At 38.2% G+C, this 26,387-nt stretch overlaps 1 protein-coding gene across 1 annotated transcript in view; it reads left to right on the forward strand.

Annotated features, from left to right (window-relative positions):
* The window catches only part of LOC104402706 (activating transcription factor 7-interacting protein 1-like), a 49,134-nt gene that overhangs the window by 8,879 nt on the left and 13,868 nt on the right, over positions 1 to 26,387 (forward strand). The window contains 8 exon segments of the mRNA XM_010010654.1: positions 4,380 to 4,525; positions 5,586 to 5,723; positions 7,544 to 7,609; positions 8,273 to 8,346; positions 9,313 to 9,401; positions 10,665 to 11,272; positions 11,275 to 11,314; positions 12,920 to 12,987. Coding sequence (XP_010008956.1) covers positions 4,380 to 4,525; positions 5,586 to 5,723; positions 7,544 to 7,609; positions 8,273 to 8,346; positions 9,313 to 9,401; positions 10,665 to 11,272; positions 11,275 to 11,314; positions 12,920 to 12,987 — 1,229 coding nt within the window.

Here is a 26,387-nt window from a genome sequence, read left to right on the forward strand (position 1 = left end):
TTTCCTTACTCAGCCAAGGATCTTACTGGGTTTTTTTGCCAGCAGAGCACATTGCTGGCTCATGTTCAACTTGATATGCACAGAGACCACAAGGGCCTTTTCTGTAAAGCAGTTTTCTAGGTAGTCAGTTCCCAGACTGTACTAGTACATGAGTTATTCCTACCCAGCTGTAGGACTTTGCATTTCCTTTTGTTGAACTTAATGAGGTTCCTGTTTGCCTAGTCCTCCAGCTTGTCAAGGTGACGCTGAATGGCAGCATAACTATCTAGCATAGCAGCCACTCCTTCCAGTTTTGTATCGTCTGCAAATTGCTGAGGATGCCTTCTATCCCATTATCTAGGCTGTTTATGAAGATGTTGGTATTGGTACCAGTATATTGCTAGCAATGAGCTCCAACTGGACTTCGTGCCACTAATCACAGCTGCAGTTGAGCCAGTCCATTTATCTAGGCCATGCAGTGTGAGTTTGTCTCTGAGGATGTTTTGAGTGCCAGAAGCATTACTAAAGACAAGAGAAACAGCATCCACTGCTGTCCCCTTATCCACCAAGCCAGCTGTCTTATCATAAAAGGCTATCAGGCTGATGAAGCATGATTTCCCCTTGATAAATCTGTTCTGGCTATTCCCCATCACCATTACCTTAATGTGTTTAGAGATGGTTTCTAGAACTACTTGCTCCATCATGTTCCCAGGGATTGAGGTAAGGCTGACCATCTTGTAGTTCTTTGGGTCCTCCTTGCACTTATAGAATCATAGAATAGTTAGGGTTGGAAAGGACCTGAAGATCATCCAGTTCCAACCCCCCTGCCATGAGCCGGGACACCACACACTAAACCATGTCACCCAAGGCTCTGTCCAGCCTGGCCTTGAACACCACCAGGGTTGGAGCATTCACAACTTCCTTGGGCAGCCTATTCCAGTGCCTCACCACCGTCACTGTGAAGAACTTCTTCCTTATATCTAATCTAAACTTCCCCTGTTTAAGTTTGAACCCATTACACCTTGTCCTATTACTACAGTCCCTAACGAAGCATCCTTGTAGGCCCCTTTCAGATATTGGAAGAATAATACTGAGTAAGGACTCTGCCTCAGATTGGATGAGTATCATGCTTTTCCTCTTTTATAGGCATTTCCTTATCAAAGTTGTTTTCTTGGTGTTTTTTGTACTGTATAGGGACAACACACCCTCTCCCACCAAATATCTTTCTGTACTACATCAGAACTGGAGGTAAACCCCCACTTTCTGATGGACAGTATTAGGATATTCTCTATAAAATGCTAGTAATAGAGAGAAATAGATTCTGCTTAGCATGTTTTAGCAAAATCCTCACATGACAGTGACAGAAAACTGCTTTGTTTGCAGTTTTTCTCATTCAGACTTCAGTGAATTTTCTCACTTTCCATCACGGAGTAGCTGAAGACAGGGACAATTCTTTTTGTATCCTTTTTGCTGGGGCTGCATATTTTTTGCTTTACATCAAGATCCAAACTTAGTCCTTCCTAAGTAAATGTCACTTTTGTCCTCAGGAACCTTCTGCAATTGTCACAACCTTTCAGAGGTTGAGAATGGCTTTGCAGTCACCTCAGGCAGCTCTCTTGGGACTTGTGAGTTCATCCCTCTGGCTTGGGTGGACTTCTGTACATGCAGTTTGTTGTCTGCCTTTGCTCCAGCCAGTCCCACTGGTCTCAGAGAGCTGGCAATGCTAAAGGCAAACATTACTAAGTCTGAGGCAAAGAAGTCATTGAGCATCTGGGCTTTATCTGTGTCCTTTGTCACTTGCTCCCCTGCCTCATCCAGCAGGGGGGACATATTTTCCCTGGTTTTTCTTTTGCTGATGGTGTACTGGTAGAAACCCTCTTGTTGCCCTTCATGTCCCTTACCAGATTCAGTTTAAAGTGAGCTTTGGCTTTCCTAATGCCATTCCCACCCACACAGTGCCTTTGTTTCTCTAACAGGCTGCCTGGCCCTCACAGACGGGGGTCTCCAAGCCCTGCAGGCAGGGAGTCACGCGCTGCTAACATGCGGTCCCACTGCACGGCTCAGGCTTAGCCAGTTCAGTCATTTCACTGGGCACAGCTCTCAGTTCCGTATCTGCTACAAGGGCACTGAACCAAATCCATCGTTGTCCTTTGCATCCACAGGCTTTGTCATTATGGGAATCTCCATTTCCCATGTAGGTAAGCTCAGACTCTTGACTACTTTCTTTGGTACAACTAGGAGATGCAGTTCTTAAGGCTGCAAGATCTTGGAGTATATCCAGTCAATCTCATGATTTCTGGTGCTGTGCCATCCCCTGACTGCCTCCCATAGCTCCTTTAACTTGGCAATGCAGGTTTCTCATTACTTTGCAACTTCTGTGGCCAAGAAGCTCTTCTTCGTCTGCCATAACTTCAGCCAGACTGGGAGGCTCTAGGTAATCCTTGCAGCCCAAGACTTGCAAAACCTAATCTTCCCCCAAAACAGCTCAGTCTAGGTAGAGGCTCTGACATTACTGTGAGAGTTGTTCTGGTGGCTGCTGGAGACCACACTGTGTGGCACATGACCACCATTAGCGAATGCAGGGACCATCCTCCTTCTCTACACCCTGCTGTACAAAGTCTTACGTTAGCTGCTCACTGGGAGCTGCACTTGAGGCTCAGCAATAATATAGGTGTGTGTCTCAAACCTGCTGAAAGGGTGTTTGAGTCTCCGTAAGGAATCATGTGGGACACAAGAACAAAGCACACTTTGACCTAGAAAAGCTGATGCAGCACATTAGAATTTGTTGGGATTTCCTGGAAGTCACAGCCTCCTTTAGATATCCTTTCGTCTAGTAGCAAACACCCTGAAGCTCTCCAAAGAGAATCTTAACTGCAGTAAGATCAGATAGAGCATCTGCTTCAGAACAAGTTACCTGAATATTAAACATGTTCTCTTAAGTATTTAAGTAGCTCTTGCATGTTACAAATTACTTGTACCATTCAGAGTTTAGACTTTTTCTGGAGAGACTGACTGGGAGTAGGAAAGAGGGGTATGGAAAAGCCTAATAAACTTGTCTTCAGTAGTCTTAAGAATAGTGTTCTAACTATTCAGTTTTTCTTTTTAATTCTATTTCTACTAGTTTTTCTGATGGATGGAAGAAAGATGTAGATGTAGCTTTTTTTTTTTTCCCAGAATGACATGAAACAGTGGAAAATGAAGGGAGAAAATAATAATAAAAAAAAATTAAAACCTCATGCCTTAGACATTTATAGTGCTTGCAAACACTCAGCATTCTGCAAATGTTTATGAAGAGCCCTGTGGCACTACAAAATGTACCTAAACTTTGAGGACCTATGCTTTCACAAACTTTTTAAAATAACATAGGTTGACATGCAGATTTTTTAATCATTTTCAGTGCATTAATGGATTTATAGTGCAACTAAAAAAAATACCAAAAAATCAGATCAGACTGAAACAAACAAAATTTAACCATCAAAAAATCTAGACTAAAAAAATTCATAAAGTTAGAAATATGACTCTTAGAGTATATGTAATACAAGTGAAGAAAAAAAAATGGTAGTGGAAAGTAACTGTTTCTTATGCTCTTTCAGTTTCCAGTGAATCTTCATTGAGGGACTATTAATTCTGTCTTTATCATCCTCAGGTTTGGGGTGGTGGGGTTGCAGGCTATGGTCTTTAGGTACCTTTGGTAAGCTCTATAACTTCATTTCCTGATAATTTCCATAGGCTTAATACAGTGTCAGGAGGTGGAGGAGTGAATGAGATCTCTTGTGTTTCATTGCTGTTATGAAAATTACTTTTATAATATACCTCTGATTTGAGCCTGTTCTTTTTCTTTTAAAAGTTAGAGTTTTACTTTCCTTCTTACCCAAGAAGTAAGAAAAAGGGTTGAATGTTATTTTCAGTCAGGGATTGGAGATACAGGTTAAACCTTTATGGCAGGTGGGGAAAAAAGTTTATTGCTGACGCAGGCAGGATGAAATGTAGTTTTATTTGGCTGGAATCCTGAGGAAAGTATTCCTTTTGCAGAAGAGGGTTTTGTTCTGCTTCTCGGAAGCCATGATTCATTATAGAATGGTCCTGACAGGAGCAGGAAGAACTTGGAGGCAAGTTCTGAAGAAAGGAATGGTGGTATTAGAGCTATTTTGCATTCGGGGCAGTAGTTTGGTGGTGACAAAGTGGAACGCACTAACAGGGAGGCACCGTACAAAGACCAAAGGGACAGCTGTAATGCTTTGATGCCGTCAAACATCTTGGTTTTCTAAAAGTGTTCTTACAGGTTTTGGATGAAAAATCTTGAACTGGGGACAAATAAGCTTCTTAATAATCACAGCATTCTGCAGATACCTGTTTTTTTTTAGAGGTTCCTCGTAAGTAGTTGTATCTAATTGTTCCAGGTGAAGTGTCAAGGAGAAAGCGTTCCAAATCTGAGGACATGGATAGCATTCACTCTAAACGTCGTCGATATATGAAAGAAGATTATGAAGCAGAACTCGAAGTAAAAATTACAGCCAGACAGGATGTCGACCAAAAATTACAAAAGGTAGAATGAAGGTGCAGAGATGGCAAACGTATCTGCTCCCTCCCGGCCCCCAACACTTTCTTGTGGTTGAAAATTTGACATAATTCAAGTAACAAAGATGTTTTAATACATACGAAGTTCTACATAGCCTTACTTTAGGAGACTAAATATGATTTGAAAGCTATACTGCAAGAATTACATTTGAAATGTGTGAAATATTTAAACTCTTAAACCTCATCTTAGAAAAAGAGAGATTTCAGTGTGCTGCACTTTATTGTGTGCCTGGCTTTAAAAATAGTCTGTTTCCAAACAAGAGTGCAGTCAACATTGTGTCTTGCAGATTTTTATAGAGCTGTTAATTGCCTGTTTGCACCATTAGCACGTAAGGAAACCTATGGTCTTGAAGGAAAAACTTTGTGTCTTCCATTAGTTAGCTAATGCATGTTGTAACTTCATCAACCTAAGATGCAGAAAACTGAACCATGTTTGTTTTGTTTCTGAAGGAATTTTTTTGCACTGCAGTAGGTATGGGAGGGAGAAAAACAAGAAGTGTATCAAGTAAACTTTATGGAAATCAGTCTCTCTTTCAGTTCTTAGCTTTTCATAGAAAACCAACACTGCGTTTCTTCTAGGGAAAATGCATCACAGAAATGAGGTTTTGTTGAATGGCTTTAGTTTCTGTTCTTTTTAGTGCCAGCATCCCTCTCAAGAACAGAAGAGTAATAGGAAAAATTAAGTTGTATAAACACAGCAGTTGATGAAAGTATCTTTTGTTGATAAGGTTATTTTTGTATGTATAAGGTTTTATACACATCATACTGCAATTAAATTAATTTCTTGAATTGGTGGCAAAGAAGGACCAGTTGTATTTGCCAAAATGTATGTAGAAATGTTTCTTAGCTGTAGAAGCATATGCTTATGAGTGACTACTGACTTCTTTGATTTGCAGGGCACAACTGTTGTCATTGTTCTGTTTGTAGCAGGGTACTTGTTAAGAATTCAAAATATTTTTATAGATGGTCTCCCAAATTCTGGGATTGCATTGTTACTTTTCTTTTTTCTTCATGTAATAATTTTGCAGGTTATCCAGAGACTGTTAGATGAAAAATTTACTGCTTTACAGTGTGCTGTGTTTGACAAGGCTCTGGCAGACTTGAAAACCCGAATAGAGAAAGTGGAATGTAACAAGAGGCATAAAACCGTGCTTACTGAACTGCAGGTAAGTGTGTGTGTCTTCAACTGTATACTGTAGACAAATTTAAAACTAAGTTCCTCAGCATTTTGTAGTAAGTCTCCTGTAGCTGTCAATAGGGAAGTCATTTTGACTTCTCAGAGAGAAAGGTGGGGGGGGGAAGCAGCAAATACTAATGTTGCTTTTGAGTTGTAAAATTCTATTTCCCTTCTCAGAAAGAAGAAAACAAACAAAAAAAAAAAAAATCCAAAGGAAATATTCTTTCTGGCAAACTGATTCATTATCTGTTATTAAACTGCTTTTCCACTCTTCTATTCCATTTAGACATTCTTCAAATAAGTGTTAAGTATGAAAATACCTTATCTATAAAACCAGAAATTTGCTTAAAAATGGAAAAGTTGCAGAAAGGAGAGAACAGTAGCATTGGATTTTGTACAGTGTTCAGAGAAACATCGCATGCTACATGTCCATGTTATTTCCCCAGAAACTAAATAATTACATTCTAGCAAGGAGACAAATATCTAGTGTTGAATGCAGCGTACTTTCTAAAATTCTTCATAGAAATTATGTAGATAGTGGTGATGTGAGGAACATCACAAAAATAAAAGAATTTTGAAGTGACAAGACAATTAAAAGCTTATATCATAACAAATTAAAACAATAAGGCCATTTTACGTTGAAAATAAACAAAGTACGGAGTTTGCCAGACCGGTTCATCCTACGTAACTCTTCCCACTTGCCAACCCCAGACATTTTTTAGGTGATACTTAAGATGCTTTCAGTATAGTTGTGTATCAGTGTCTTTAGCCATTAACTGCAGTACCAAATTAATAACATTGCATAAGGCTGTGGATGTGTTGATGTTACTGTACTCGCAGTCTAAGCTTACATGGTTTTATTATGCAAGGTGTTCCAAAACACCTCTATGTTGTAGAAGAACAGAAATTGAAATACAATGTAACTGAAGACAGACTATAATTGTAGCCTATGGTGTTCCTTTGTGAAAATGTGGAAAAGGTGAGGTTTGTGAATGGATCAGCTCCTTTTAGGTAGGAAGTTCTGAAATCATAGTATGTTAAAGTCGCTATTTTTAAAGAAAGACTAATTTCCATTCTTCTAGTGCTAACATAGTGTTTTCAGGAGTTTGTAAAAAGAATTTAACTCTTCTTTCCATGCAAAACAAAAACAAAACATAAGCAAGTACCTGCTCAGAACAAGTGGCACAGCTACTGCCTCTGGACTAAGTCAGCCATCAAAACTACAGTGTAGATAGGGTAGATTATAGAAAGCATGGTCACAAAATGGTATATTCAGGGAAGCACAAGAAGTAAATGCAAGATGTAAGAATGGTGCATATGAAGATAATGAACCTGAGACCTGAACATCAAATAGAGTAGAACAAAGCTGAGAGTAGGGTGTGTGATACACCGTATATCAGTGAGAAGGGAATAGGGTAAGTGGGGGAAGAATAGATAATAAGAAAGATGAAATAGGGTACATTTTCAAATGTGGTTGGAACCTAAGATATTAAAACAGTCAAATGCTTTCAGTTGCTTTCATTCATGCAGAATATCATGTGAACCTTTGCAGGATGGGTTCTGTTTGTGCAGTTGTGAATAGCAAGGACAATAAGTTGTCTTTATATTGACTGTGATACACGTGTGTCTTTTTTGCTGCTTAAGTAATATAGTTGTACCATGTTTCAAGGGGGAATAATTTCTTCTGGTATCAATATAGCCTTTGACTTCATGTTTTAATGATATATTTTATAGTTTATATAACTTTTTTGATGGTTTTTGGGGAGGTTACTTATGGTTTTGTTGATTTGGTTTTGTCTTCCCATTTAGGCTAAAATTGCTAGATTGACAAAGCGGTTTGGAGCAGCCAGGGAGGACTTGAAGAAAAGACAAGAAGTAAGAACTAGATTTGTTTGTTTCTGACTTAGCTTTAACCTTGTGTTAAGAAATAAAGAAACTTTATATGCAGATAGCTGTGACCTCACAAAATAGGTTTGTCTTGTTTGATTAAAAGCAGTGATATGAAAGAATAACCTTTTAGCAGCTATTATGTGATTCTGATTTATACAGAAGCTTCTTTAGGCATTAACAGTGTGAAAGCACCTTAAGATGTATGTAATTAATTTACTTCAGTACCTTGATTTTGGGGGTAGAAGAGGTACGGTTTGTCCCACCATACAACCAATAGCATTTATCTATGTCTGGAATAAATATTTTAGGTTAATTACTGTGAAGTGGAAGCTTAGAAGTCCATTAATTTTCTGGCAGAAGTTTTTATTCTTATCCTAAAAATACCTGAAGGAAGAGACTTACAAAACAGGAGGATGTAGGAGAGGACCAAAGGGGTTTAGGGGGATTTAAAACAAGTCAAGTTCTCCTGTGGTGTTGGTTCCAGAAAATTTTTCTCTCTGGAATGGAAATGTAATGAAAATGTAAGTTTGCAGGCTGACTTACGGTTGTTTTGTTATGGCTTTCTTTCCCCTTCCTCACCTCCTTTCTCTCCCTTCCCCCTTCCTCCCCTCCTCCTCTCCACTCTTTTTTTTTGTTTCTTTTTTGTAGGCTTCACCAAATACACCTCTATCTTCAGCAAAATCAGCAAGTGATGCTGCAAACACAAGCAACATGACATATCGGTAAGCAAACCACATCACTGTGCCCATGTGAAAATTGCAGTAGGACACTTGAAATACCTAATGTAGTGGATAATCCTTGTATTTTCAGTTTGGTTTTTTGCTGGCTTTTTCTTTTTTGTCTTTTTTTAATTAGTGTTCCTTTTCCTTCATTGCTTCTCAGTTGTAAGTTTTCTTTCTCAGAAGGCATAAATGGACAATTTTGAATCCATTCTTACGTAAACAGAGATGAGGGTTGTTTTCAGCAGCTAAAATATAATGGGTAAAATGGAAGTTTAATTTCAAGGAAGGATCATAAGAATGATAAGGGGGCTAGAGCACCTACTGTATGAGGGCAGGCTGAGAAAGTTGGGGCTGTTCAGCCTGGAGAAGAGAAGCTGTGTGGAGGCCTCATAGCAGCCTTCCAGTATCTGAGGGGGGCCTACAGGGATGCTAGAGGGGGACTTCATCAGGGACAAGACAAGGGTGATGGGTTTACACTGGAACGGGGGAAGTTCAGGTTAGATATAAGGAAGAAGTTCTTTACTGTGGGGGTACTGAGACATAGGAACAGGTTGCCCAAAGAAGTGGTAAATGCTCTGTTCCTGGCAGTGTTCAAGGCCAGATTGGACAGAGCCTTGGGCAGCATGGTCTAGGGTGAGGCGTCCCTGCCCATGGCATTGTGGTCGGAACTAGATGATCTTAAGGTCCTTTCCAACGCTAACCATTCTATGATTCTATGAAGGGAAAATTCTCATGGTGAAAGGCAAACCTAGTGCAAGCACTTGAAAATTTACAAATAATTCTGCTTTTTTTTTTTTTCCCAGTAGTGGGATATTCAAAGTTAATTTGCATGGAAGCATAAAATAAATGGATTTAGAAAATCTTAATGGAAAGAATAGCAGTAAAAGAAGGGGTTTACACTGTACTGTTCATAATTATACCCAGTGTGGCTTGTCGAGAAATGCTAATTGAAACTTTGTTCCATAGAAATGCCAACACAGTGAGGCAGATGCTGGAGTCAAAGAGGAATACTGGAGAGAGCATACCAGCAACTTTTCAAGCCCCTGTGAATGCAGGTAAGAAACTGTCTATGGGCTACAAACACACTTCTCAAAAGTTTTGTTGCTTTCCACTAAGTAACTAACTGAACACAGCAAAACTGGGGTTTATGACTTCTTAGTTTCCAATATCAAAAATCATTATTTTAAGCTCCCTATGCCATTCCCAGTTCACATTCATGTAGTCTGCTTATGAAGTAAAGGATAAAATGTGTTGATTTGGCCAACCCGAACATGTGGGTAAATTACATGCTTCAGCAAACAGCAGTCTGGGTATGGCAGCAAAACTTGCAGTCTCTCAAGCGTTGAGAAGTGAAATGTGTGCTTCACGGGCCAGTATTTCGTACTTGATCATAGGATGCTGATCTTGCCCTCTGCCTAATGGCTACAGAAGTTGAATGGGGAACTAAAGGAAGTCATAAGCCCCATTTCTTGAGGTAATCAAGTTAAATTTAGTTTCTAATTAAAATTTTATAGGGAATGTAGAATCAAATCCACCATTAATTACATTCATTGTAATCCTTGGTTTGAAAAATAGTTTACCTAATATTGAATACTGAATCTTTTCCACAGAATCATCTCATAGTAGGCATATACTGACTTTCTGTATTGTATTGTGCTCCTGATCTTTAGATTTAATCCTGAAATTCTGTTGCACAAAAGTGAGTATCTTCTTTGATACGTTCTTGGTTTCAGGAGAACTTTCTGGATACAAGGTCCTTCCTATACAAAGTTAGTTACTCATAACTAACACGAGTGTTTAAAATGCTGTATTTCATGTGTTTTCAACAGTTCATTTTTTGAGCTTTCTTTGAGCCTGTTTGTGTCATAATTCTTTGTAGATCCTATTTTTTTGCCATTGTATGTAGTACTTTCAAACAGAAGCACAGCGTTGATTGTGCCTTTAACTAGACCATTGAGTATCAGAATGTGCAACAGAAAAAGAGTATCTATAGCATTTTTTGACAAAAAAGAAGTTAATAATATACCACATTTTTTATAGAATGGTTTGGGTTGGAAGTCACCTTTAAAGATCATCTAGTCCAACCCTTCTGCCATGGCCCAGGACATCTTTTTTTAGACTGGGCTGCTCAAAGCCCTGCCCAGCTTGACTTTAATGTTTACAATGATAGGGCATTCACAGCTTCTCCAGACAGCCTGTTCCAGTGACTCACCACACTAATCATAAGTCATTTCCATTTGCTGTGTTGGAGCGAAGTTTCCCACTTGGTTCAGATACTTAAATTTTGTTGTTTTTTGGTTTTCCTCTTCTTTGTGTAGTGCCAGCTTCCAGTCTTGCTGCTCCTCCAACACTTGTCAGTGGACATCCTAAGCCTCAGGCTCCAGTGACCTCCACCAGCAATTTGACGACAACAGTTCTTCCCACAGCCAACACAGCTACCGTTGTAGGCACTAACCAAGTGCCCAGTGGCAGCACTCAGTCAGTGTCTGTCTCGTTGCAGTCTTTGCCTGTAATCTTGCATGTACCTGTGGCAGTGTCATCCCAGCCTCAGCTCCTGCAAGGCCACACAGGAACTTTGGTCACTAACCAGCAGTCAGGCAATGTTGAGTTTATATCCGTACAAAGTTCTTCTACAGTTGGTGGCCTTACCAAAACTACAGTGTCTTTGGCATCAACTAACCCAACTAAACCAAATAACAGCCCGTCTGTGCCTAGTCCTAGTATTCAGAGGAACTCTGCAGCCAGTGCTGCGTCAATAGGCACAACGTTGGCAGTACAGGCTGTTTCTACTGCACATACTGTTGCCCAGGCCCCAAGGACTTTGCCCACAGTGGGTACTTCAGGACTTAATAATGCTACCAGCAGTCGAGCTCCCCTACAGATGAAGATTCCTCTCTCTGCATTTAGTAGTACAGCTCCTGCTGACACACCTTCCCTCCCCCCCCTGCCGTTACAGCACCCAGAGTTGGTAAGTCGTGTTTGAGTGTTGACACTAGGAAGAAAAAAAGGGAAACGCCAAACTGCACCCTGATGGAAATTTGTTTATTAGTGCATTTTACTGAGATACTGCTTCTGGGTTGCCTTTCTGTTGAAATTGTCAAGATCAAAATCATCATTATCTGTCATAAACGTGTTTCCAGCCATTTTTTAAATCAGTCTCTCCTTAGGAGGAGTCAGCAGTGTGGCTCTGTAAGCTTTGCTTTATTTAGAACTTTGTTTATATAATTTCTAGCATGCAGTCAGAAGCTCCTACCATTAACAACTTGATACTTGTTTTTAGTAGTCTCTCAAAATAATCTAAGCAAAGACGTACTGAAAGGAAAGTATAGTTTTCACAACACTTAAAAGCGAACAAAAACTGGGGGGGGGGGGGGGGGGGAGAAGAACACAACTGAATACTAACCTAGTCCCAAAGTATTACGTTTATTGGATTTAAGGTAAAGTCTCTGAACACAGTGTTCAAATTGTGTTCATATATACTGTTCAAATAACAGTATATAGATTAACTGTTTTAAAATACTTTGTCTCCATCTTCGGCCATGCACTGGTGATTCTCTGCTCTTCTGATTTTACATGCTGTGATTATTTTTTTTCTAAGAGGTCCTCAAGATTTGTGAGTTGGAATTATAGCAAGTTTCTCATTTGCACAATAGAACGTTAAAATTAACTCAAGTACAGCTTGACATCAGAACTAGTTTTATTTAATTTTCCCATCTCTAAATTACCTGTGTTAAAACATGTCTTCCACAGAGCTGGACAGTTATAGGCCTTATATTGATTTTTAGCTCTAAAGCTAATACAGTGATTTAACAGAGCGTAAAAAGGATTGTGACAGATGAGGCACAGTGACAAAAGGGCCTATGTGTCAAAAAACCATGTCTCATTTTATGCAGTTCAAATAGCCTTAATGTATACCCTAGTCGTTTTCTCACCAGAATTGAAACACTGGTTTGGGCTAGCACTATTGCTGATAAGCTCTGGTTAAAATGAAAAGGAATGAGAACAGAGAATTTGGATTTAAATGTTTATATAAAATATACAAGCAACTTCTGTTTAAATTGTTAGTTTAGATGTACGTTTGACTGAGCTAATGAAGGTGCTCAGTCTCCCTGCACAAATTGTCTCAGTTACATATTTTGCTGTCTGTTTAACCATCCGCTGTTCAGTCAGATTTTTTTGTACAAAAAATGTTGAATAATTGTAGTATTTTTCAGTTTAGTACCTTGTCAGTTTGCGTACAGAGGGAGGAGAGCTTGCAGTTATGCTTTGTCCTCAATAGGCAAGGGAATTGTTCACAAAATATTTTGGATACATTGTCAGACTTTCGAGAAAGGGAACAGACACTGCTTTTAGGCTGGAAAGTGCCATTTTGCTTTTCTATATCTTCTGTTCCATCTGAAAAATGGCAGTAATCAAGCTTGAATACTTACAATTGAAAATTGGAGCTGTAAAATGAGCCATATACTGGGTTTAGTATCAAATGATTTTGAATATTGCCTCCAAATTTGTCTAGTGGATAGCAGTATTTAGTACTGATTAGATACTGCAAATGAACAATTTCTTGACCCCTCAGAAAACCAGACAAGCAGGCCACCAACAGATACTTCGGCAAACAAGCGAACTGCTGAGGGAACACCACAGGTAGGTTGTTGATTGTTTCTATATAAAATTCTAAAGTTACAATCCACAGGAGAAAAGTTCTTTATCTTTATTGTTCCTAAGGAGACAATTTTAGTTTCTTTTTTTGTGCCATCCTTTCTAGTTTCTGTCCATTTGTATTCTTCTTCTGACCCAGAGTATTACTTGGAGCGTGTGCTTCTGATAATCTTCTCAGAAGTTTTTTGATGGGGTTTGTGTAAATAGGTGAGTTAGTAATTCAGGAGCACAATAAAAATTGTCTGATAAAACAAAGCAACCATACAAAAGAAAACCCTGCCCAGTTTTTGTCTGAATAGGTTGAACTTAAAGCTACAAATATTTTCTAAATTGCTTTAGCGGTCTCATTTCTATCCTAATCCAGAAGTTAATAAGAATTGGAGTTCTAGTATTTCATTGCCATATATAAAAAAAAATCCAGGGAAACTTTCTTCAGGAGTAACTATTTCATGACAAAGGATAACTTGCAGTACGTCTGGATTCCTCATCTAAAATTTGTTGAGCTTGCTTTAAAATTTGAAGGTTGAAGTTAAGCTATTTAAAATTATTCATAATTAATTTTTTTCCCGTGTACAGATACTTTGCAAAGTACCTCATACTTACATTGTTGGTAACTGGAAGTCATTTTGTCTAGCGAAAATTTCCACATTTAATAGTGTTTCAAGGTAGAGGTAAATCTGAATTGTATTTCAAAGCAAGAAGAAAATATACTGGACAAGACTGTTCTTCTCCTCTTGCAGAAATAGTCTGGCAAAGACAAACAGTATTACAGAGTATAAACTGTGCCTCGCTCTATGTTTTTATTAAGGCATTTCATAATGAATGGTTGTTTGGAACTTCATTTTTTCAAAGATACCTGTGGATTATAGCTATTAAAACATTTGTCGGTACTTGAGATGTAGGAAATTCAATACCAGAATGGACGACAGATGTATGGTTTTAAGACTTAATTTTCAGTATAACCTACATATTTTGGAAATCTTCTTCGTTGGTAGAGTCTGAAACCCGGAAAAGATTTTGGAAAAACAGATTGTGTGTGATAGTGGTATTTAGCAATGGAAAGTGAGCAAGGAGGAGAGAAATAAGACACATGATGCTTTCCGGCTTTCAGTCTTCTGTTATAGCATATGTTTCTAGGCTTCCTTTCAGTCAAATCAGATAAAGCATATGTAATGCCATGGTTAATAAAGAAGGGCCTGATGCATTTTAATTGGCTAGTGAGGTATGGAATTGATATGCCATATCGTTTGAAAAATCCAGTTAGTGCCACCTGCTTTTTGTTATGTAAAATGCAAAATATTATGTATTACTCCGCACTTCACGGCTCTCAGATCAAAAAGTAGTTCGCTGTGTGCCGTATACCTGTGGCATATTTGATGGTACAACTTTGATCAATTGTTTCAAAAAGCAGTTGAAACAGGAGGAGACTTCATCAGAAAATAAAGAAGGAGTAGAAGCAGCACAGACGAATTTTAACTTCCCCGAGGATGTCCTCTTTGGCTTGGAGGAAGAGGAAGAGGATGCTAAGAGCATCAAAAACACCCACAAGCAGACTGGCTGGGCAGCTAACCTATTAAAACAATGGCTGGCCAAAAAAGGCAAGGATCCTAGCTTTGAATTGGTCCCAGTGAGTGAACTCAATGATATCTTAAGAGAGTTTTATTACACAATAAGGAATCATGATGGAAATATCTACAGTGTGGCAAGCTACAAGTCAATGCGTGCTGGTTTAAACCGGCATCTCAAAATGTCACCTTATAATCGTCAGATTTGCTTAATGAAGGACAAAGAGTTTGCTAGTGCAAACATGGTATTTCTGAGTGTGCTGAAGATGCTGCGCATGCAGGGAAAGGATGAGACTCACCACCATCCTCCTATAGCTGCTGAGGACTTGCGTAAGATTAAGCAATCTGGTGTGCTGGGATTGCACAGTCCACTGGCACTCGTCAACAAGGTGTGGTTTGATTTGCAGTTGCATTTTGCCAAACGAGGGAGGGAAATTTTAAGAGATCTGGTTCCAGATGCTTTTGTTATTGAGAAGGACAAGAACGGGCGTCGATATGCTATGCTTAGGTATCCTGGCAAAGGAAAAAATGGAGATGATCCTCATAAAATGGGTAAAATGTATGATGTGCCAGGGGACCCAAACTGTCCTGTTTTTTCATTGGAGCTTTATTTGTCTAAGTTGCCTCCAGAGCCCCCTGCCTTTTACCTGCATCCTTTAAAGTTAACATCAGAGCAAATGCAAGAACAGCCTGTCTGGTACAAAAGAGAACCAATGGGTGTGAACTACTTAGGTACCATGATGCCCAGGATAAGTGTGGCAGCCAGGCTTTCTCAACGATACACCAACCATTCTCTCCGAACTACCACCATCCAGCTACTGCGTGAAGCAGGACTGGGGCCTAGAGAAATAATGGCAGTGACAGGCCATCGCTCTGAGTCTGCTATTAGACACTACTGGGGAGCTGCAGAAGTTCGCAACAGGGCTTGGTCAGATGTAATGGAGAATAATGGTCCCAATTACCTGTGTAGCAAGATCCCAAATGAAGTGATAAAAGAATCACTGTCTGGTGCCTCCACCTCTTCTATAAACCATGTTGTTCTAGAACAGAGCAAAATTCTATTCCCTAAGAAATCTGTGCTGCGATCTGGCACCACCTCTGTGACTTTAGTCCCTGAGGTCCACCCAGCTCTGAATTCAAAAAGCCCCATCCTGTTGAACCACAGTTCTTCCAAAGTGTTTCTCTCCAAGAACACAGCCAGTGTGAACCTAACTGCCAGTCCCCTTCAAGGCTGTTGTAACAAACCTGCCTTTAAAAAGCGTGTGATAAAACAAAAACCAATGACTTGATGCTTTTGTAATGGAACTGATTTCAAGTGAATAGCTAAAATGGAAAAATTACTGGATATGTTTTTTCACTTGATCTACTAAGGAAATTTCTTACAGTCTAGTTTAGCAAGAAGTATCCTGTTCGCACTCCTGAAGTGAGCTATGGAACGGAAACTTAAACAGAGCAGGGCTTGGAGTTTGTATGACTTTGTGGCAGCTGGGACTCTTTAAGTGGCTAGGCAGAGCTATTTAAAAAGAAAAAGAAAATGAAAGGGAGATACTGATTTCCACTTAGCTGAAGAGCTATGCTTTCTTCACTGAGTGCATGGTTTTTATATTTTGCGAAGAGTGTATTTATTATACCATTTGGTGCCTGCTGGCACCGACGTAGCATCTTACAAATCAAATACTTGATTACTGAAGAGCATGGAGAAAGTAGAAGCTGAATGAAATAGACAGAGATACACTACAAATGTATACATATGCATGAAACCACCTGGAATTGCTTGACCACTGTCACCCTCTCTGTTCGAGTTGTTATTGGACCTACCAGAGGATTGTGCTGGGTTTGGTTTTTTTTTTCTTTTGGTGGTGGTGGGTTTTTTGGGTTTTTTTTAAGTTCTTCTGAATTGATTTTCTCTGTGAGCTACCGATTTGTATTGCAGGTCTTTCCTTCTCCTGTTTACTATTTCTGGCTAAGATTGCAGTCATTCTGTCCTCCAAAGGCAGTACTTGATACAAATTGTATTAAAATTGGGATCACTTGAGTTGTGCATGAACTGGCGAAAATGTTCTCAAAAGAGCTGAGAACAGGCTTGTTGCTTAAATGGCAAGTAATTAGAGTTGGAGTGTTGTCTCTGTATATGCTTATCTTGTGAGAGTTTTTTTGCATTTCCTCTCCCCCCTTCCATTACATTTCACTTTGTCTTTGCAGTATGGTCTTTGTCAATATAGTACATAATTAACAAAAGGACATCCTATTCTTCCCCACTGAACCCTACCCAAATATTGTTACTTTGTTTTAACTTCTTTAGATTAGTTCCCTATAATAAGCTGATGCTATCAGTACATTTTCCATAGGTGAATTTTACAGGTTAGAAATTCTCTAGTATAGTGGATATGAATTCTGTCAGAGAAATGAAATTGTAGTTCAAAGGCTTTTTAATGAAAAACAGAAATTAAAAACTAGGCTAGTCATAATTCACTCTTAATGAGAGAATCTAATTCATGGTTTGTCTCTACTATTCTGTGTGTCCATATCATTGCAGAGGGATTGGACTAGATGACCTTTGAAGGTCCCTTCCAACCTGAACTACTCTGTGATTCTATGCCATTATTTTTGTCAAAGATACTGACAAATCAAGAGATCTTTGAAATGGAAAACTGGTCATCAAATCACAAATTACAGTAGGTCCACTTTGGAATAAGAAACAGTATAATATTTAAAATGGTTTTCCATTATGTTAACTAAAAGAAATAAGAATGGCTTCATCCTTTTGAAATTCTATATATGTGTGTGTACACATACGCACCCACACACGTGCTGTGTAACACTGAGGACTTCACTGGAAGTGTCTATGTTACTCAGCTGTGGACAAAGCAGAGAAAAATCCCAACTGAAATAACAAATTGATCGTGATGAACTCTTAATTCTGTGGAGAACTTCCTTGCTGGGAAAGGCTTTCAAATATTGAATGAGATTTATCACTTTGTTATAGCCTGAACAGAGGACTTGATGCTTGACCTTTGGAGTTTTTGTCTTGGCTGATGATGTTTACCTTTGTGGCCTTGGGTAGGTTATTCGTACTTAATGCATCAGTTTTCCAAAGTGTAAGACCAGTTCTGAGTGTTCCATTTTCTGATGGATCACGTTAAAGATTAAAAGGTTTTGAAAGTGCCATCTATTCATCTTACGTATTGTGTTCACAGTCACATTTGGTGGTGTTATAATGATTGAGCTAGTTGATTAGATATAATTGTTAATATAAAAATTAACTCTACAGAATCCTACACTTCTTTAGTTGCAGCATAAACTTACAACATCAATGAGTAGAGGAAGGAAATCATGGATCCAGGATTATAATTTTGTCAAGTCTGGAGTAAATCAAATTGAAATAATAAAGTTATCATTTCTAATGGCTAGAAAGAAGAAAAAGAGCAAACCATTCTCAAACTATAGGAGAACTGTGCAGCAACTTATTCTATTCTTATTCTTACTAGAGCAACACAGATTTTCAAATCTTAGGGATTCATAGAATTTGTAATTCAGCCAGATTGGCAAATCTAGTTTATTGTTTGAAGAGCTCTGCTCTAAACTTTCACCATGATAGGTATGTATTATTTAAATAAAGAAAAAAAATCCTGTCTTTGACTTAGGTAGTTGCCTGTTCCAACCTACTGTGGTGAACATTTATCCACAAAAACAAGAAAAGTGTGTTGTAAGGAGATGATTGGTTTTTGTTCCCTCTTGCTGCGTACTGTGGTCATACTGACCACATGCCCTGCTCTGGTCCTAACTGCATGTAGGTATCTTACTGTAACAGCATGTTGTTTCGTATCTTCACACAAATCTAGTTGGTAGTATAAACTGAAAAAGGGACTCTTGTGGCCAGCCAGGTCTCTGATTCTTTTCAGTTATCATTTGGCTTCTAATGTTACTTCACTCTGTTAGCTCATAATTGGCTATTTCTGGCTTCTTACTTTTAAATTGTAATTCTCTTGGCACCAACTATGCAATGTCCTCTCAGTACCTTCAGTTTGAACCTGATACTTCAAAGCTACTGGCTGCAGTATTACTAGCTTTTTATTTTTGTATGGGAGAGCATTCATGGTTTGGGCTGAAAGTATTACTGCTTCACAAGAGCTGGGGTCAGTATTCACTGAACTTTCTGTTAATATTTGAATTAATTCTAATAGAACATAGTTCTAACCTTCCAGAACTGAAAATTCTTTCTCCTGTTCCCCTTCTTACCCAAAATGCTAAATTAATATTTCCTACGTGGTTTTGCTTTCTAGAAAAGCTGAAGTAGGCAAATAGGATGGTGTTTTCCTCCTTTTGCAACTTAGGCTGTGTGTACAGTAATACGGGTGTCTTCTCCTTTTTTTTTTTTAAAAACTGTGAGATAACATTTCAAGTCCTCAGTGCAGTATCAGCAGTGAACCTCAAACAGCAGGATAACTGAGTTTCCTGGGTTTTAAAAACCAGGTTAAGAACAGTTTGTTTGTCAAAACTTAAATTTAGACTTTGGCTGTAAACTTAATAAATTTATCATCTGTCACTCTTGAATTTTATAATTAGATCTTTTCCTAAAATAAGAGCATTTCATTTCAGTTGGGGAGGGGGGAGGGGGGGAAGCACTTAGCCTTAACTAAATCAACTAAACTAAGTTTTTAAATAATGGCTGCCATGTCATTGATGAAATTCCATTGATGGAGATGACTGTGAAAACAGTAGGGAATGACTGAAAGCTTATAGAATACATCCATATGTTTGGGTTTGCATCTCATTTTCATAGCAAAGCTTTGGTCCAGGTGCTGTGAATCTAGAACTTGTATTTTCTGTGCTTTTTCCTGATAAGTTTGAAATCTCTGCTGTTACTTCACGGAGTACCCTAATTACTTTTTATTTTTATGAAGTTGGCACAGTATCTTTCATTACATCTTACAGTATGTTAAATTTTTATTGTTTTATTGCTACTTAAATAATTTCATCCCCACTGTAAGATACTGTGATTGCTATATGCACCTTCTCTGTGCCCCCTGAAGAGCTCTATTGTGCACAGTGTCAAGCACCTGAAGGTATTGGAAGGATGCTTTGAAATTGAACACGTTCTTGGTTTTGTTGTGGTTTTAGTCTGGTACATCTCTTGGGTTATCCTGAACTATACAGCTTCTCAATAGCTGCATACTGTTAGGTCAGTATAGTCAAAGCTTTCAGTAAGCAGCTTGGATGTATGATTTTGCTGTATGACTGCTGCTCATTTTTCAGCCTTCCTCTCTTTCTTGCTTCAAAAGGAATGGCCACAGGGATGAGGGAGGGGGCATCTTACTATGTTTGTGTTAGTCTCTCAACTGAAATTTTTTCTTGCGTACACAGAAATTTAAGGGTCATTACTCAGTCCTAGTCATTTTACCAATGGCCATTCCACTGCCTTGGATCCTAGAATTACATTTCTGAAGACATGACAAGCATTTTTAATGTATTGGGGTAAATATTATTGTTACAGAGGCAAAGGCATTTTTAATTCTATAACAAATCTCTAGAATGGTTTCAAAGTATTTTATTATGAATCCCAGTTATAGATACAGGATTTATATATATTATATATAATATATAAATATAGCTATGGTATACTGAGAGAATCTATGAAAGCAGCTTTTAGTATGTTGTGACATAAAATAACTGAACAAATTTGAATGTGGTTGGATGTGTTCAAAATGACTGGCATAAAGTCAGTCTATTCAAGAATGAGTACATTATATTTATTAAAATAACAGGTCAGGTGAACAGTCATTTCTTCCCTCTTCCCTACTCCAGGTGCACCTTATCCTCTTACAGAGCAAATCTTTTTTCAGCCTAAATACCATCTGTGCATTTCACCTTTTCAGCTTACATTAGTATAAAAAAAAACCAAAACCACCAAAAACAGAAAATCAGTGTCCTGTCCATTTCCCATTGTTTCTGAGATACTTTGATTTGTTTGGTTGAACTACAGTTGAATTTAAGCTTTTCTACTGACTACTGGAAATTCATCTGGTAAAAGTTAATAAAGTACATTTATAACTCCAATCCCTTTACTTTGCAATGTGTAACAAACTTTGTGAATGTCAGTTGGGAAAAAATGTGAACCAAGTGGGTATGTCAGCTTACAATTTATAAGCAGCTATTAATTCTATATTGTTGAAGCATTACTGATTAATATGTTTCCTTGCATTTCATGGTTTTGTCACTGAAAATAAACATGCATAATTATATATGTAAAATGGGCTACTTGATTTTTGTCTCTGGGGTTATGTTTATGCTGTTTAAAATGCAACTAGCTTTCATCTGTGAGGTGGAACCTTTACCCGAGACTAATCAGAGACCTAAATTATAAAGATATTAGTAGGAGGACAGTTTAAAAAATGGCTTTAAAGAATCGTCTGAAAAATTCCCAACAGGTCTTGACATAGCTGAATTGGTTGGCTGTTGTAAGGAGCAAAATTCAAGTGAACCCATTCTTGTCTGACTTTTGAAGTGATTAGTCTTTCCCTGAGACTGTATCTGTGCTACCTAGACCACCTGCAGTTACTGAGAGCAGCTTTCAGTAAGGAAATATACTTGTGTTTTGTAGGCTCCAGTTTGTCATTTGGGGCCAAAAAATGGAGACAATCTAGCTGATTATGACATTAAAGCAGAAATGGATTATAGCTTTTAACAGCTGCATTAAACTAATCTGAAGAGTACTATAAATATATTTGCTGATCATCCAAGATGACCATCCTACATAGTACTGTTGGGAAACTATCAGTGAGGCTTTGGAAAAACAAGGTAGATGTTTCACCTTTAAAAGCATAAGAACCAGTAAAGAGATGTGTGTGTGCGCATGCATGCATGCATGTATGTATGTATGTGTTTGCTATATACCCTTTTAACTGTTTGATTAAAGAAAAACAAAATCACAGAAGTAGTGAAATATTTTAACCATTGTGTTAAGTGTTCCTTTATAGCTTTTAGTTGGAATTATGATTGCTGGTGCCTGAAAACAGCATTTCTGGCAGCCAGTCTCTCAGCCTTCTTGGTTTATGATTCTAACTAACATCACAGAATCATAGAATGGTTTGAGTTGGAAGGGGCCTTAGAGATTGTCTAGTTCTACCACCCTGCCATGGGCATGGACACCTTCCACTAGACCAGGTTGCTCCAAGCCCCTGTGTCCAACCTGGCCTTGGAACACTCCCAGGGATGGGGCAGTAACAGCTTCTCTGGGTAACCTGTTCCAGTGCCTGACCACACTAATAGTGAAGAATAGGGGTATCAGAGCCAATGTCTACTCTTAGCACCGAAGAAATGAGAGGGTATCTAATACTTAGGGGTTATATTAAGACTGATTATTCATTTTTTCCATGCTTGCATTGTGCTTGTTCTGTAGAAGGTGTTGCACAGTATCAGTTAAGGGTAAGGGCAACACAGCAGTCTCATAAGTGCAATATGTAAAATGTTAGTGAATAGTATTTGAGTATTGTATAAGTATGCAGCCATACACTATGAAAACATGTATTGCAGCCCTGTGAAATTTTGTTTGTGCAAAGTGTTATCTTGGTAAGCTGATAACTTTACAGCATTATCATTTCCATTTTTATCTTGGTAAGGGATGACAAATACATTTGGTACATGGTCAAATAAAATTTCGTAACAGCTTTGCAAGGCTGGAATAATTACTCCAGTTTTGCGGGAGCTACTGCATTGGGGAAAAATAGGTGTTTAAGGAGTGATGAGTCAGATACTGAAGCAGTTAGTGACTGAAATATGCTTAAAAATGTATTAAATAATTTCCACAGCTGTTTACACTATGCTTGGAATCTGTAGTTTGCATACAGATGTCTAAAAACACAATATAGGCCTTATAATTATGCATACAAACACTGCATCACCACCCTCCTCACTGTTCCCCGAAAATATTTTTAACATCACTCCCCGTAATTGAAGATGGATTTTGCTATTATATAACGCCTTGGTGTGTCACGTATGATTGTGGTGAGGTGGTGCTCATGGATTGTCTTGTTTTACAGTCCCCCAGAGTTTTTTCTGTTTTGTTACTGTAGAAACTGTGAATAATAAAGTTGTCTGCACTGTGTCAGTGTGCCACATGTGATCTTTGGAGTTTAGATCTTTACTACCCAGGACTTTATTTTGTACTGTATTTTGTTGTTGTTGCTTTTTTTCCTTAATTTTCCACTTTCACATACTGAATTGTTCCTTTATGAAAAGCAGGTGGCATTACAATGAATAGCATTGTTATGTCTGTGTGATGAACTGTACTGTGGCGTTATATAATACCAAACCTTTCTTTTTCTCCCTCTTGTCACATATATGTGAATCACAACTTCCTTCAGAATAGCAACATCCACCTTTTATTTTTTCATGTGGTACAATACTTATGGCATGCTGGCATTTGTACGCATGCTGTTATACAAAATGGTGTGATGGGTAACACTGGTTGCTCACTTTTGAGTTCTAGAAATTGCTTTCCAGTCTTCTTCACTAGTTTGCCATTGGCGTATGTATACTGTGAGGTTGTAACTACTACTTTGTGTTAAATTTCACAATTACAGTTACACTGGGAGATACTGCCTTTTCTCAACTTCATGTCTGCCATATGTGCTTTGGACTATAAATTCAGTCTCCTTCATTGTCTTTGTTGTCCTCGTGGAATTGGAATAGCTTTTCTCCCTCCACTCCCACCCCTTTTTTCTTATGCGCTCTCTCTTCAAAATTACAAATGATGAATCAACCTAACTTGCATCAGTGCTGGTCTGAAAAAGTTGCTGGATAGCAAAGTTAAGGTGATGTTCTTCCACTGCAGTGCATTTCACAACTCTCTGAAATGGTCTCAGCTTGTGGAAGAACATAGAAAGATAATAGCCTGTCTCAATGCCCCTGCTTCTCCAGAGGCAGATGAGGAAACTGCTTCTGAATTATTTCAACACCAGAGCTCTTCAATCCTTCATTTTACTGCGAGGCTGATTCCTTTCTGATTTCTCCCAATTAAGTTACTATTGACTATTGCAAAGATTAATTACTAGATACTGCAGTCAGTGACATCTGGGGTGTAATGAGAGTCTTCCAAAAGAAAGTAAGTTCTTAATTACAAAGCATTTAGATTGGTTTTATAGCATATCTTAAATGTGAGTCCAAATTTGGGTTACCCTGTTCACTGTATTTGTGCATTTTTAACAAGTTCCAGGATTTTTATTACTTTTAAGAACATTATTTTGTTTGTTTTTAAAATTTCTATAATATCCATATGGCATTGGTTCTAGAAAGTCACTGTATAATTCTTTTTCCTCCTCAAGGAAAAGTGTACTCTTGCTGCCTTTTCCTAGCACTTCTTCCCTTGAGTGTATCTTATTTGTCAGTGCATCTATTTGTCAGTACTTTATTTGTTAAGAAGACTTTAGTGGATGGGATTGGAAGAAAGCAGATGTTATATTGTTATAGTATATACAGTGGAAAATGCATGAAATTCTGAGTATAGGTCATTTTTACCAACCTTTAGTTGCAAATCTTGAAGTGTAATCACTGTCATATGAATACGTAAGAAGTGAAAGCAAAGTCTGTTTCTAGTAGTTTTCATGATAAAAAAGAAAAAAAAGATTTTAAACTGTTAGAAGAATCAGTACTATAGATCTCTTTTCAGCAAACGTTCTGTAGCTAGTAGAAGACTTAGAAATACCAATTTCCAATATGAATTTGAGAGAAATGCAAAAAATTGAATAATTACGTTCATTTTATACATACTTTTGAGTATTTTATCTTCCATATGCACTATAAAGCAGTTTACGTTTAACTGATTACGTGGTGCGTAGAAGAGGTTGTGACTTAGGCTCTGTTTCAGGACTTAGCAGGTTTCATTCAGATATTTGAAGGGGATGAGGATTTACTGTTTTGGTTTTGCCCCTCTTCTAGGGTCTGTCAGTTGCCGCATTCACAAGTTATGCGCTTGGCATTAAAATTCTTTTCCTTCACGCTTGCCTGGGGCATTTGGCATGCAAACACAGCCCATAGTGTTAGCTATTGGTAAATGCAGACATGACTTTGCAGACTGAAGAAGCTGGAGCAGAGGGCCTGCTATTTGACAAGATTTTCTTTAAAGAACACACTTCTCAAAACAGATCAAGAGTGTAAGTGTGAAGTGCCTTCTCCTTGGCTGACTGTTTTGGGAAAAACACACAACACTGAGAACAGCAGAGCAGAATTATAGTACACTTGCACTGCACTGTACATCCATGTTTGTGGTGGTGCATGCTGAGCTGGTGCTTGGCTTGTAATTCTCTTTTCCACTGCTGCCTTTTTTCACCTTTGTTTCTGCTCTTAATCATACCTTAGAGTCCTCTTCCCCCCCATCGCCTAATGTTTTACCTTTCAACTCCCAATCACATGCATCTTCTTTGGCTGGATCTACATTATAATTCAGTATTAAATACTCAGTTATGGGACATTGTTTTTATGTAAAATACCTTAATTGCAAATGGAAGTTCACCGACCAGATGAAGGATAAAGATCTGTCTATATTAAAACTGTCAGAAAAAGATGAAGTTGTGTTTTTTCTTGCTTTCTTCCTAAGTTTTTTTCATGTTTATCTTTAAAACTGTGACATTTCAGAGTAGGATTTGTTAGGTTTAATTTTTATTTTAATTCTTTTGTTGTGTTGTTTTGTGCCAAGATTGTTACGCTCCTGGCTGATGTGTGACAGCAAAGAAATATTTAAAATAAGGCAACTTAGATATAGTTGTGGTTACCAGAATAGTTCAGTTCATGATGTTGCTCCTTCCAGGTTGTAGAAAGTTAGCTCATCAGCTATGGATGAAACAGGTCCAAAATGGCAGCATGAATGATAGTCTTTTGGAGGATTTCTACTTACTTGGAGTTTAAAGGCATATACATTGATATGTGAGCTGTTAAGAAGGATGGAAAAGAGTTTGGCAGTTTACATTTCTTTTAAATCTCTAGGTAAACTTTTTTCTGTTTGATTATTAGAAACTGCCTAAATGCTGTTGTAAACAATCAGATTTAAGTGCCACTTCTGGTCTGTTTGCAGACTGGTGCTCTAGTTCTGCCAAATGAAACAGTGTTGGGGGAGTGAGTAGGAATTGTGGTTTTGTTTGGTTTGAGGCTTTTTGTAACTACAGTCTTTAAATAGATAGAGATCACTCTGTATTACCGTGTATATTTTGTTTCTGTTCCAGCTTATTTGATATTCTAAGGTGACTGAATCTTACATTGTTCAGACATGCTGGGCAATTTGTGAACTGAAGCACCTGGCATATGTTTTGCATTCTCATTAAATGGTTTTAATTATTTCACTAGTGTGACTGTGCTGATGAAAAGGTGTTATGATTGCATCATCTTGCTCTTTTGTAGAGGTCAGCTGAAACAGATTCAGGTTCTTGACCTCCTGTGTTTTGAGAAAGCAGAATGCCTTGACTTTGCTTTTCTGTGTTACCAGTTTCTGCCTAATGCTTGCTGAAATCTAATACTAAGAGCTAAAAGAGTTGCTCTCTTATTTCAGTTTTTGTCATAAATATGAATATTGTTCATACATGACTGAAAGTCCAATGTCAGGCTTCCTTTTGCCTTCATCAATGCCGCAAGCTTTCTTTTAAGGTGGTTTCTAATTTTGCTCAGAGCAGCACATCTGAATCTGCTCTTCTGGTGTGTGACATGGCTGTCTCCTCCTCAGAATCCCATTCCCTTCTTTTTGCAAAAGTAGTAGCAGTTGTTTCTAGCCTTTCCTCAAACATACCTCTGTTGTAAACTGGAGTTTTCACAAGTCCTTGTAGCAACAGAAAT

The sequence above is a fragment of the Nestor notabilis genome, unplaced genomic scaffold (genome assembly GCF_000696875.1).
Source record: "Nestor notabilis isolate BGI_N333 unplaced genomic scaffold, ASM69687v1 scaffold3353, whole genome shotgun sequence".
In the NCBI taxonomy this organism is placed as follows: domain Eukaryota; kingdom Metazoa; phylum Chordata; class Aves; order Psittaciformes; family Psittacidae; genus Nestor; species Nestor notabilis.